Source organism: Saccostrea cucullata, unplaced genomic scaffold (assembly GCF_032062105.1).
Source record: "Saccostrea cucullata isolate Sc308-1 unplaced genomic scaffold, CSIRO_AGI_Scuc_v1 ctg673, whole genome shotgun sequence".
NCBI classification, from domain to species: Eukaryota; Metazoa; Mollusca; class Bivalvia; order Ostreida; family Ostreidae; genus Saccostrea; species Saccostrea cuccullata.
This window is the reverse complement of record NW_026929332.1, coordinates 223,984-237,500: the sequence shown is the minus strand read 5'-3', so window position 1 is coordinate 237,500 and position 13,517 is coordinate 223,984. Positions and strand designations below refer to the sequence as shown.

Below are 13,517 nucleotides of genomic sequence, written 5' to 3'. Positions count from 1 at the left end.
TTACTAGTATCATATTTCAAATTGGAATTTTTACATGATTTTTTTCTGACAATATTATACTTTGAGGAGGGAAGTTTTAATCTTATCATATGGTAGTGTTTTTCATTTTGAATGGACATTTTTACTTTTACATGGAAATTTAAATAATGTTTAAGTGCTATTATTTTTAAATATATTACTGGTATATATTATACAAAAAATAATGAAATTATTGAATTGCGAAAAAAGGGAATAACATTCTCCTTTGCTTGGCAGTTGTGTTTGTGTACATTAAATCGAGATATATTTTTTATCACCACAGTTTTCATTTTTTGAGTTTTTTTTGATTTTAAAAAAATTAATACATCTATATTTTTTCAGGGAAACAAGTTTCAGCCCCCCTTGGCAGGGTTGATGATGTACAACAATGAACACTTTGCCACACCCCCACCAGCACACATGGGTATACCACCTGTACATATAGACCCCAAATCAGGTAGGTTCATGACATGACCAAAACACAGAACCTCACAAAGGAGGGATATTAAAAAAAAAACATTTAATTTTATACAATAGGTTAACAAACATTTCTAAACGATGGAATCAAAAATGCAGTAAAAATAGATACTATATAAAGGGAAATTTTTGCCCCCGTTTTATTTTCGCCCCTTTCGCCTTACCATCATTTGGGCAAATTTAGAATGGTGCGAATTTAAAGAATGCAGTATAATTTCTTAAATAAAACCTTGACTGGGCTAATTAAAACCTGCGAAAAATTATTTGCAAGTGTGAAAGGACTAAAATAACATGAAGTGAAAATAACCCTGCGTACAGACATCCCTGCTCCTTTATTCTTAAAAAAAGAAACCATGCACAAAAAAATTCATACTTTTTAAAATTAAAAAAATAACAAAAACAAAGAAACACAAGGATCTCCCCCCCCCCCCCCCCCACTGGGGCACGTACCCCTGTCAAAAAAAAAAAAAAAGGAAAATATAAATAAAGACAAGGCATCAAAATAAATGCCACCAATCTATCTGGTTATTATTGTTGAATATATATAAAATCAATTAAATTACATTGCATTCAAAAATAAATTTAAAAAAAAAAAAAAATAAATATTTGTGAGTTATTGTCCTATGCTTAGTATTTTTGTTATGCAGGTTATAAGTAGTTAACATGGCTTTCATTAAAAACAAGAAGAAAAAAAATATATGCAACAGCAACTTATACTTTATTGCTTTTGGGCTATGTACCTGTAATTTTCTTTCGTTATTGAATATGCACCCAGAAATGTTTCATTCATAAATTATTCCTATGCAACCTGCTGTATTTTCAGTTGCACATTTTTATCTGGTAATTAATTTAACGGAAAAAAGAGAAAATATGAAAGCGTATTAAAAAAAATCAAAGAACCTTTCTCTCTAAAGCTAGCAACCAACCTTTATAAATTGAAATCTGTTCCGTTTTTCAATTACAAACATATTAAGATAGGGGATAAGTGTCAGATTCGGCATCTCCTGAAATTTCAGTCATTTGCTTGAAAAGAAAGATCCTATAATATTATGAATTTTACCGCTTGTAATTAAAAGTAGGACAATAAATCACTTTTCAATGGTGCCTTTTTTTGCTAAAAAAATTCAGATTAAAATGACTGTATGCCTGCATCTCTGCATTCAGTTTTATAATGCTGTCAGGACAAAAAAAAATATGATATTTACATCTGTGACAATTCAGAAACCATAAATCTGCCATTTTGATTGCAAGGCTATAATACTCTTCTATTGACTGGTCTAGTTGCCTTATGTTGGTCCAACAAACAGGTCTTAATGATTGTAGGGAAAATTATTGCATTTAATGTAATTTTATTTGCTTAAAATCATGCTAAATCAATTATTCATAAAAAAACGATAACCAGAAACACTGGGCCACAGACAGAGGCTAGGCAAAATTTACCAGTGTTAGGGTTTGGCTAATTACTGTGAAAATATTTTTTTTATTTTGGCTATTTTTACAGTCACTGAATATCATTTTAAATCTCCGATTGTCTTACTGTAAGGCAAAATTGTTTCCTAATATTGTTATGTTTTTGGAAAGGAAGGAAAATATATAACAATTTGCATAGAAAATTAAGTTTTATATGATTTATGATTTAGATTAGTTACTATTTATCTGTTTTGAAGTGAAAAAATATTTCTTTTAACTTGTACTGCTAAAAGGCAAGGTCAGGGGAAAAATGTATATATTTTAGATCATTTTATATAGGATTTAAGACTGTTGCATTCATAAAATGATTCACACAATTATATAAGAAGAAGGATGCAAAATACTGAAAACCACAAAAATATTACTTAATTTTTATTGATCGTTTAATGCTACAGGAAGTTCAATGTGCAAAAAAGTAAGAAAAAGTAATAAAATATAACTAGAAATGTTCAATGGCCTCAAGTGTGCAGACAAGTAGTTTAAGGGCAATACATTGTTGCATGAAGTGCTTGCTATTGACCTTATTACATTCATTGGACAGGGCAAGTATATATATATGCAACAGTTGAGATAGAACAAAAGAAAAAATAAGCCTCTTGTGCAGGGGTTTGGCAGACAAAATAAACAATTTTTTTCCTTAACCAATATTTTGGCTGAAACCATATGAAGTAGCCATTTTAATTTTTTTCTGTGTGGAATAATTCATGTATGACCAAATATTAAAATGAAAAACTTATGATTAGAGATAAATAAAATTTTAATTAAAATGACAATATTTTTTTCAGGTTTACCACGACATCCCATGTATGCCTACCCTGCCCCAGGCCAGTTTCCCCCTCCTAGTCTCTATGGGCCAGACCTCTCACAAGTTCAATGGTAGGTATTACAGTGTTGAGCAAAATGCAGTGTTTATTCCCCGGCCCTTGCAATGAAGTGGGAGGGGATATAGTATTACACCAATGTGTGAGGGTGAGTTTGCATGTGCATAACGTAACAAAGCAAGGCAACATTTTTTTTTTTTTTTTTTTGTTTATAAAGACTTTCCCCCCAAAATATCATGGTAAATGTTTGATCAGAATGATTTTTAAAACACTTATATTATAATAAAATGAAAGACGGAATATATTTTTTAAAAAAATTGAAAAGAGAGGATTTGCTAAATATGTAGAAGGAAAAGAACCTCACTGAACATGGCCTATGAGCAATTGCAGGGTGAAGCTTGTCAATATCTAATTATAAGGACTACAAAGAAGTTGAGAATCTTGACACATAACTCGATCTTTACAGTATTAAGTACCCCACTAGGATGGCCAATCATCTCAAAAGATCTAGTGAACTTTTTTGTTTGTGCACACTATCTGATATTGGTCATAGAATAACTAATAAAACAATTAACCTATTTCAGAAGTAGATTGTAAAATAAGTCTTTCTCTTGTGCTTGCCATCTGTTTTACTGGGGCGGTAAGAATCGAGACATTTCTAACTTTAATACTGTTGTGAAATAATTTAATTTGTATTGAAAGGTAAAATATGCATTATACTTTGTGATTGATAGACATTTTAAATAGATGAGACCTACCCAAGGAGTCTTTTTACAAGGTTTTTCTCGAGTTTTATTTTTTTTTTGGTCTATAAGCCCACACTCAGACTTCAATGTAGGCTTGAAGACGCAGGGATCATTTTCCTATCCAGTGCATTTATAAACAGGCAAAGAAAAGAAGCTCATTACCACGTACCATGGGGTCAGTTGAAAAAAATAGGTGATACGGTTCCGATTATTACACTACATTAACCAGTAATTGTCAATGTACCTGCCATCTTGTCGTCTAAGGCTCGCAGACCTAGGAATATTAAGAAGGGTATAATGATGTGGAAAGGATGGCTGTTATATTCTTTATTTATGTTTCCTGCCTTGAAGAATGGGGAGATGAAAATGACATCTTGAAAAAAGACAGTTTTGATGTATATCTATACTTACATTGTGTAAGTTTTGAACCTAAAGGATAATTTTTTTTATAAAGGTGTGAAATTTACATAAACCAGAGACAATAGAGATAAAATGGCTCTTGATTCCATAGGAGAATTCAAATATAACAATTTTGTGGCATTTAATTGGTGGTATTTGCAGATTTTAATGTATTTTGCCAAATATAGACATAATTGAAATTCAGGTATAAATAAAATACATATAGGCCTTAGCAGGTTCCTCACTCTTGAGAAAATTAAATGTTTTATTAATAAGAATTAAAATTTTACTAGAATCAAAAATATCATTTGCTAATTAAAATTCTGGTTTTATTCCTACAAGAAATAATCAGAAATGTTCATCATCTAAAAAGCTAGGTCTTTAAAATCATCTTTTGAATCAAAGATTTTTTTTAAAAACACAGAATAAATCATTTTCACAAATCTTATGGGAATATTCTTTAAATGGCATCATTTATTCTTCAATGTTTGAGTTTATATACAATATGCAAAAAATGCTATGAAGTAGGGGAGATACTTTTTAGTACATGTTCAGTAATTACAAACTAAGCTTTGAATGGAAGTTCATTTGCTCTAGGTAACATGGGACTTGACATCTAATGGCAAAATATATTTTCTTTTATGATAGTATTGAATAGCCCATGGCATGTGAATGCATCAAATCTCTTCCAACTTTTTATGACAAGCCTCTAATCTTTATATAGTATTGAGGAGTAATTTGAAATTGTTCAGAGAATTATGAATTTCACTACTTCTTGGGTGCATACCCATTCATTGGGGATCTTAATCAATATTTGCATTTTATATTTGTTAATGTAGGGATTTGATATTTAATAAATGACACTTCTGTCCTGCAATATAGAAAAAAAAGGGGGAAGATTTTCCTGCTGATTTTAAGAGGAAAAACATTTTCACTCTCAAGTAGGTTTTTCCCAAGGAGATTTTCTCCTTATAAATTATTTTTTTCTCATCTTTCTCCAGGATTTTGTGTGATGATCGAGGATCAATAATATAAGTACAAGTACTTCATATGTGACAGACCAACACTTCTCTTTGACTTTTTCCCCTTAAAACAAAATCCCTTAATAAGTATTTCCTGTATAAAAAGGAATGTGTTTCTTCATTTGAATTGTATTACATATTCAATTTCCGTATATAAGGATATCATTACTTGAAGATTTCTATTGCTTTAATGATGTGTTCTTTTTTATGCAGTTATTATTAGGAATTTTATTTCTACTTATTTTTTTGCACACAGAACTGGGATAAAATATTTTTCAAAAATAAGAAGAGAGGATTTTTTTAGGATAACAGAAAGCGGTAGTTGCAATCCAAGAACATTTTAACAAATCAGTAGTAAAGAAAAATGATTTAATAAATAAATTTTTTTTAAAAACCATGAATTCCTCTAAATTTCCAAACAAATAATTTGGGAGTGAGCATGAATTCTTCTAAATTTCAAAACAGTTTATTTTTAAGGAAGATTAAGTGCACAGAATATGATACATGTAGAGAATTTTGCAGTAGGCGTTTATGAATTTATTTAAATTTTGAAGGATTTGTAATTTGAGTTTTATAAATTTTCAGGAGAGGACACTCTGGCTACCCTATTTCCTCAGGTGCCTTCTCTGGGCCTTACCCACCCTCATTAGTCAACACCTCCTCTCTCTCACGATTTGGACATCCCGGTCTGTTCCCTCCCCCTGGCCTTCACCCGGGGATGCCCCACCCATCTATGGTTTCCCCAGGAACCAAGCAAGAACCAAACCCTCATAACCAAGACAGGTGAGAGATCTGAACACACACTGGTTTTAATACAGTTATCTCTACTATACAAATGTAAGACTCCTAAAAATGAAATATTTTTTATCAAAGTCAATTTGTACATGGTGAGTTGTAAGTTTAGTAAGTTTATCATATCATTTTATGAATGTTCTATATCTTACAATTTGTTGTTTGGGAGGGTACATGTTTATTCCAGCTCTAAAAATGTTTGCTTAAGGAACTTGGAAATAAGAAGAGAAATGCTCGGGGAAAATACTGTATAATACTTATTCATGAAACTTTTTAGAGTTGTATTATGAAGATTTGTTCAATGCATGCATGTTGATTTTAAGCCCTAATTAATAAAATTTGGTTGCAGTCTTAGAGAGATTGATCAGTATCGTCTTTTGTTGATTTCAAATTAATTGAAAGGCACATTGTATTAACTTTTATATAGATGACTTCAATGAATTTCTTCTGATCCTCTCATAACGATGTGTTAGAAAAAAGGTCATGAATATCTTTTATAAATTGGATTGAATTTTTATTATTTTCCAGAAAAATGGCATAGCTTTAATGTTGAAAAAATGAAATATGCATGAAAGATTTTTTCATTGAAAGACTTTACTTACCTGTTCCTGGCAAATGCAAATTACAGTAAATTCTAAAAAAGAAAAAAATCAATCGAAAAGCAATTTATGAATTGGATATTTCATCGAATTTGTGAAATTGTCTATAACAAAAATGAGTCAATCAATCAGTTTATTTAAGTGAGTCCATTGAGAGACAAAAATTGTATGAAACGTGGGAGGATTTTGAAGTCCAACTTTTATACATTGTAGAAACAGTACCTTAGATCAGTATGGTGGGGGTGGCCCAAACTCTGGTCATCATCCCCCAGAAGATAAAAAGAAAAACCACATAAAGAAACCACTCAATGCCTTCATGCTCTTTATGAAAGAGATGAGGGCACAAGTGGTGGCTGAATGCACGCTTAAAGAATCAGCAGCCATTAACCAAATTTTAGGGCGACGAGTAAGTAAAAGGGACTGTTAAAATATCTGCCGAATTTTTTTTCTTGCAGAAATTCACTAAATGGTGACGCTGGTAAACTCTCTGAGAACCTACCAGAGGAAAAAAAGAAAAATTATGTAAAGAAACCTTTAAATGCTTTCATGCTCTTCATGAAAGAAATGCGGGGCAAAGTCGTGTCCGAATGCACGTTAAAAGAATCGGCAGCTATTAACCAAATATTAGGTCGCAGAGTAAGTAACAACTTTAGTTTTTTAGAGAAATTCACAATTTTTTCAGCAGCATATGCAGCAAATTTAAATTCATTCCTGACAAAGGAATGGCATGCTGCTTGTATCAAATGAAATCAAGGGATTTGAATTTAAAAAGAGTCATAATAGCTGAAAAGGATACACTGATTAAATAATTTATCATATTTTTATAAACTGAATATCAGAGAGTTAGTTTGATTTGCCTTTTTTAAGCAGTATTGTAAAAATTGCATCAAAAAGGAAGGATTAATTGTAAGAGGGAATGGGAAATAATGTTTCACCTAGTGTGCATGCATTATGTTTTATAAAGTTAATGCGATTGATCATATTACCTTTGCAAAATAAAATGGATTTAAGGCCACAGTATCTCTAGTTTTCATTTATGACGTGCTGGTATTGTGCCCGGAAAAACTAAGAAAATTGATATCTTGTGAAATATTGAAAAGATCACTGCCAGCCTAGTATTTCAAACCTTTCAAAGCTTTTAAAGCTGGCCCATATGGTGCAAGCAATGTTTAAAAGTCATTGTATGCATTTGCATGTGTTTATATGCTGCACTTGAATGGAGTTGGATTTCAATACATTTATGGGCACCATAGTCTTTCAAAAGCAAATATGTCAATAAATATGTTGATAAAAATGTCACATCCAGGAATGATCTGAAATTCTTTAAAAAAAAGTTATTGGATTTTTATGTTGAACAGAGAATGTGAAAAGGGAGGTAATTCAAATATGACAGCTAATGAGTGGATTCTTGTTTTACAGTGGCATGCGTTAGACAGAGCTGAACAGGCTAAATATTACGAAATGGCAAGGAAGGAGAAGGAGCTACATATGCAGCTGTACCCAGGCTGGAGTGCCCGGGATAATTATGCTTGTCACACGAAAAAGAAGAGAAAGAAAAAGGATGGTACCCCTAGCAAGGGTATTGTTATATTCTCCAAATTCATCCCTTATGTTTTAAGTCTTTTATAGATCAGTAACAGTGCAAGCAAAATTTTTGTTTTTATTTTTTATGTCAAATGTAAATATCTGTACTCACAGCTTAAAGACATGCATGCAAAACTTTGATACATAAAGTATGTTTAGAGTTTGAAAAAAAATTGTAACAATGAATTCAAGAGCGATTTTTCTTAATCTGTGCATGCATGAATACTTTGCCATTTCCTGAAACAAGTTTCTGAGTAGAAACTTGTTTAAATTGATAGGTATTCTGTATTGTCTTGCAGACTGTAGTAATCCTAAGAAATGTCGAGCTCGGTACGGGGTAGATCAACAGAATCAGTGGTGCAAGCCCTGTCGGTATGTATCTCTGGCTGGCTGAAGACTCAGTCGACATTCACACAACATGAACTGAAAAATCTTTCTCTTGATTTTTGAGAGGAAGTTTTCTGGTTAATTAATAATCCCAACTTACAAGTACTTTGAGGGATAGTTTGATGTCCAATATATTTTTTGCAAATTTTTCCCTCCAAAATGAAGGTACACATAACTTCAGTTTATGTGGTTTTTCAGAGGGATAGAAGTAGCCTTATCTCCTTTTGGAATGAGATTTTCCTTATTATTAGATTTTACAAGTGTAGATTTTATATGGAATGCTAACAACAACTCTCAGTGCTCTACATGTATATGTCATATAGACATTCACTATTAAAATAGAGATTTTTTTATTCAGATGGTATATACTTCATATTTAAATCTTTTAACATCTTTTCAATCCTCTGAATTAGGATGCTTCACAAATTTCTCAATCATATATCAGAATTTCTACCAATGTTATAACTTTGTCCTCTAGACTTTGCATCCTCTGGTCTCACACGTTCGCCCTTACTCTGGTCTTTCTTCAGAAATCCTGTAGGTTTTATATCATTTCAGGTCTTTGCATGAGAATTCGTGCGAAACAGCTGATGTAAAACCATCAAATCCTCAGGAGGTATTACAATATTCAAGTTAATCAGAATGCCGCTTTTACAAGTATGCAGCCTAGACGCACAACACCGCTGCCTATTATGCATGCTCTTTCATTTTTTTGTATGCAGCCTAAAATTAATGCTTTAAATTTTCCATCCTTTTCAGGAGATTATTTTACCCATCATGCATTGCATCTACTCATCAGCTTAATAAAATTTGCATGTTGCCATAGCAACAGGGAACAGTCATTATGCATAGATTACTTTTATAAAATCTTTTAAACATGTATGCCTTAGATTAATAAGATTTTTTTTCTTTATGTGTGATATTGTTAATATTTAATTCTGAATTTTTTTGTGATGTTTTTTTCTTTTTCTTTTTTTTTTGGCTTTTGATGTTTACTTGTATTTAACCAAGAAAAAAGTAATCAAGTGATTTGCTTTGAAATATTTACATCTTTGGTGCTAAACATTGCAGCATGATACATGCTGAGAAATATGCTACTTGCCAGACAAAACAATTCTAGATAGAAATGCATTTTCATCAGCTTTGTCAAATTAGTTTGCTTTTATGGAACAGTGTTATGCAATCTGTAAAAAAAACTAAAGCAGAATTAGTTACATAAACAAGAGTAGAATCTGTTTTGTATGCCTAATCATGTTATGTAGCCAGTATTTATTCATCATATTGTATTCACAGGCATGAACCAAATGCTTCATCAAAAATTATTTTTTTACCTTTGAATTTCAAACAGTTTGAGAAAATTGATAAATACATTTTGGATTCTCTTTTAATTTATGATTGTTTTAATTTTTCCCCTTTAAAAGGTCAATAAATATAAAGTAAACCAATGGTCTTTAAAGATTGGAACATTGAATAAAGTTTTGACTTTGTTTTTTTCAGGAGGAAGAAGAAATGTATTAGATACAGAGTGGATGAAGATGGGAATGAGTATTTTTATGATGGCGATGACATATTAAGTGACAGTTTTGCTAACGATGACTCGGTTAACGATAGCGATTCCATGACAGGAAGTCCAATGTGTCGCTCGGTGACCAGCGACGATGCATTTTCCTCGCCATCAAAGACTTTCTGTCGCAACTCACCCTCTCCATTGAACCTTGCTGCCAGGGCTGGTGGACGACTGGATTTGCCGAGCGAAAGCAGGAATGGACTGTTACATAATGCTGGCCATCAGAGGTCTGGGGAGTTAGAAGAAGCATGTCAGGAAATGGACGATTTAGATGTTACCCTCACATCGACCCCTGTGAAATCGCATCATCGGAACAATAACATACCAGTCACTTAATACACAAAACCATGGGATCAATTTTTTTTATTACTCTGTGAATGAAACAGAAAATTTTTATTTTGAAATCATCATTCATTTAGCATGAAAGTTATTTCTTTTCCCTTCAGAAGATTTGTAAATATCATTAATGAATTTTCTTGAGTCCACGAGTTGCTGCAAGGCATAATAAGCAATTGATCTCATGTCATTTAGTGTTTACCTCATGTTTCAAGTGAATAAGTTTTTGTCAGTCTCAGTGCACATGCTCAAACTTCCCAGACCATAATCCTTTGCACAAAATGGAAACCTTGTGAGGATTTTTGAATGGACCTATCTGAACAAATCTTTTCCTCTGCAGTTTAGAGGGAATGTGATTGTGATTATGTGAAGTAGTGAGAATTATCATTTAGAGTTTATGCCTTTTATAAGTGTGAGGTCATGTGAGACAAATGTTCATACTATCATGAGATTTTTTTTTTTCTTTTTATATATAAATATATCTATTTTAAATGATACAAATTAAGTTCAGTTGTATGTATACCGGAGTAGAACTGAACTTGCCTTAACATGTCCAGTTGTTGTGAAGTCTGTATGAATTATCTCCCATTATTGTTATGATGTAGTATTACAATTATATCATTATTTGTATGTGTTATTGAAGAAGTACGAAGTATACACAAAGGTAGGCGAAATTGTGTATCACTCATGCAGGAAAATATGTACTCTCTATACTTTTAGTATTTTTCTAAAAAACCTAAATAATAATTTGGTAATGGATAATAGATTATCATAAGAATATACAACACGATCAATTACGCTATGTTTTTCCTTAAATGTACTTGTTAATACTTAAAAAATTTTCTATCTCTAGCATTTGAAATAAGCTGATGTTTAATTTCTGTTTAGAATCGTCCAGAATGCAATTTGTGATATTTTCATACTACCATGTATATCAATTACAGAGAATGAGCTATAGACACAAATCTATATATTCACAGGAAGGTATTAGATGATTTATACTCCAACCAAACCTGAGCCAGATGCCAGGTTGGGAATTTTATGTATCAATAGTGGTTTAGGATGTTAAAACCTGTTTAGTCCTTATAGTATAAAATCTTAATATTTTTATTCTCGGAACAGAGAATTTTGACTTACATGTATTAATGAGTGAGGTGATCAACTATGAACTGTTGATCAGGGAGAATTCATTTGGTGCATCCCGAGAACATTCACAAGTAGTATCAGTTATTTATTTAAATAAATCTACAAATAATGCACATATTTTATATTCTAGAATGAATGCATTTACTCTGAGTTACTTGGGGAGGTGTTATCATTTTGAGAAAAACTGATTTCACATTGGAGCAGCAATATTCAATTCACATTTGCAAAGCTAAAATGTGAACCATTCCACAATCACTTGTACACAATCTGCATCTTTTAAATGTTTATATACACATTGAACAACTGTGTTAATTCTCAAAGAATTTATGAAGAAAATCATTTTTAAAACAAAAAGAAAAAAAATCATTAGGAAAGCCTGAGGTGATTAAATTAATTTTACATTGGTTGTAGAGTTATTTGTATTTTTGTGAATCTTTTAATGTTTTGAAGCACTTTTTGAAACCTTTTATCATTTTAAACAGGTGAACACAGCTTTTATTCTTGGATGTTATTTCAACTTAATTCATACATCTATTTAAACTAATGTCATATGTTAAAAAAGTGCAATACTTGGTTTCCAGATTTAATATACATGGTACATAGTTACATTTTAATTTACCCTTAAGTTTATTTCACATCATTGTCATGTCAAATGTTTTAATCATTTCAAAGAAATCGTATACATATGTAAGTGAAAATTGGTTATAAATGTGATTAAAAAAGACTTTTAATATGAACTGAGTAAAGTTAGGATATTTTCGGTACAAGTGGATTTCTGAGAGAGATTAATGGGCTAGGTTTGAGAGTGGCACTTAAAGAAAATTCTCAGAGCTTAGTTTGCTTTTTGATACATTTCAGTTCCTTTTGTTTTATTTCCTTTTGTCACAAAGTGACATCAAAATCCATATTGGAATAGTGCTATTTTAAATATTTGCTGTGTATATCTTTCATTTGCACAAGGCAGTTTTGCTTTTATTTTGCAATTTGTGTATTTCCTTATGTTAGCATTTTAACATCAAAATTATTTTTGCCTTTTATATACATATACTTGTAAAAAAAAAAATCTTTTTTTTTTAACTTGGAGATTTCTTTTATTCCTTTATAGCTGGAAAGAAGATTATTAAGATAATTTGAAAAAAGGCCTCTTCATGAAGATAACTTTTAAAAACATGTTTCATATTTTTTTTGGTACATTACTGATTTCAATGATATTAATACAAACTACATGTAATAGTATTTAAATGAGTACAAATGAATTTTACTTGTTTTTTTTTAATGATTGCAAATTTAAAATGTTTTTTTTTTTAAACTTTTTATATGCTCTAGTTGAAATGTTTGCTTTTAATAAGTGAAAGATTTCATTCAAAAAATGTTGTCCCTAAGACTTACACTGAATTAGCTATAAAACAAAACCAAACGATAAGCTATATGTAGTGGATGTCCACTGAAGTTGCCACTTTGTGTGAAAAAACCTAGTGAACAAATTTGCTTGCAAAGCCAAAATCATTTTTTTACTGCCGAATTTTTGTTAATTTTTTAGCAGCTTTGTTTTCTTTTAATTTCTAGAATGTGTGTGAAATGTTATAATTATGTATATCAGTTTATGTTGCACATAAAACCAGAGTTGTATAACTAGTTGATATTGTTCAGCTAGAATTGGTGCTTATTATTTCATTTGCTTATTCACTTCAGAGGTAGCCTTGACCTCTTAGAGGTGTCCTTGACATTTCTTAGGTGTCACTCTCAATGATTTGTAAGACATCTTTTTTTATACATTTGATTTGTGTATTTATATGTTAAAGCATTTCTTGTTTCTGTAATAAACCTCAATTGAAACTGAATTTAATATTAAATTTGTGTTTTGTTATCTGTTTCACAATTTGGCATATTAGTTGAGTATTTGAAAAGACCAAATTACAACAGTTCAGTAAATGATGCATAAGAGAGGTATAGCCAGTTCCGTTGGTTTTTGTGTCTTGTTTATGTGGATGCTATTATTTTCGGCATATTTTATTAATCGTCTTATCTGACCATGAAACAAAAAGGACTTAATTTTATTAATTAGGTAAAGCTATGATGAAAACAAAAGTGCATCAAACTTCAAAGTCAAGGTCATGAGGTAAAATATTACAGTACAGTCTAAAAGGTCTTCT

General features: G+C 31.1%; 1 protein-coding gene across 8 annotated transcripts in view; it reads left to right on the top strand.

Moving 5' to 3' along the window:
* Positions 1-13,217, top strand: part of LOC134280507 (protein pangolin, isoforms A/H/I/S-like) — a 46,365-nt gene extending 33,148 nt beyond the window's left edge. For 3 of the 8 annotated variants that reach the window (XM_062762917.1, XM_062762920.1, XM_062762921.1), the window contains 7 exons: positions 361-475; positions 2,751-2,841; positions 5,539-5,736; positions 6,558-6,750; positions 7,764-7,923; positions 8,207-8,300; positions 9,813-13,217. In XM_062762917.1, coding sequence (XP_062618901.1) covers positions 361-475; positions 2,751-2,841; positions 5,539-5,736; positions 6,558-6,750; positions 7,764-7,923; positions 8,207-8,300; positions 9,813-10,218 — 1,257 coding nt within the window. In that variant the 3' untranslated portion in view covers positions 10,219-13,217. Of the gene's footprint in view, positions 1-360; positions 476-2,750; positions 2,842-5,538; positions 5,737-6,557; positions 6,751-6,799; positions 6,981-7,763; positions 7,924-8,206; positions 8,301-8,873; positions 8,932-9,812 lie in introns of all 8 variants that reach the window. The other 5 variants (XM_062762919.1, XM_062762922.1, XM_062762924.1 and 2 more) reach the window with 4 other exon arrangements.
* Positions 13,218-13,517: the final 300 nt, after the last annotated feature.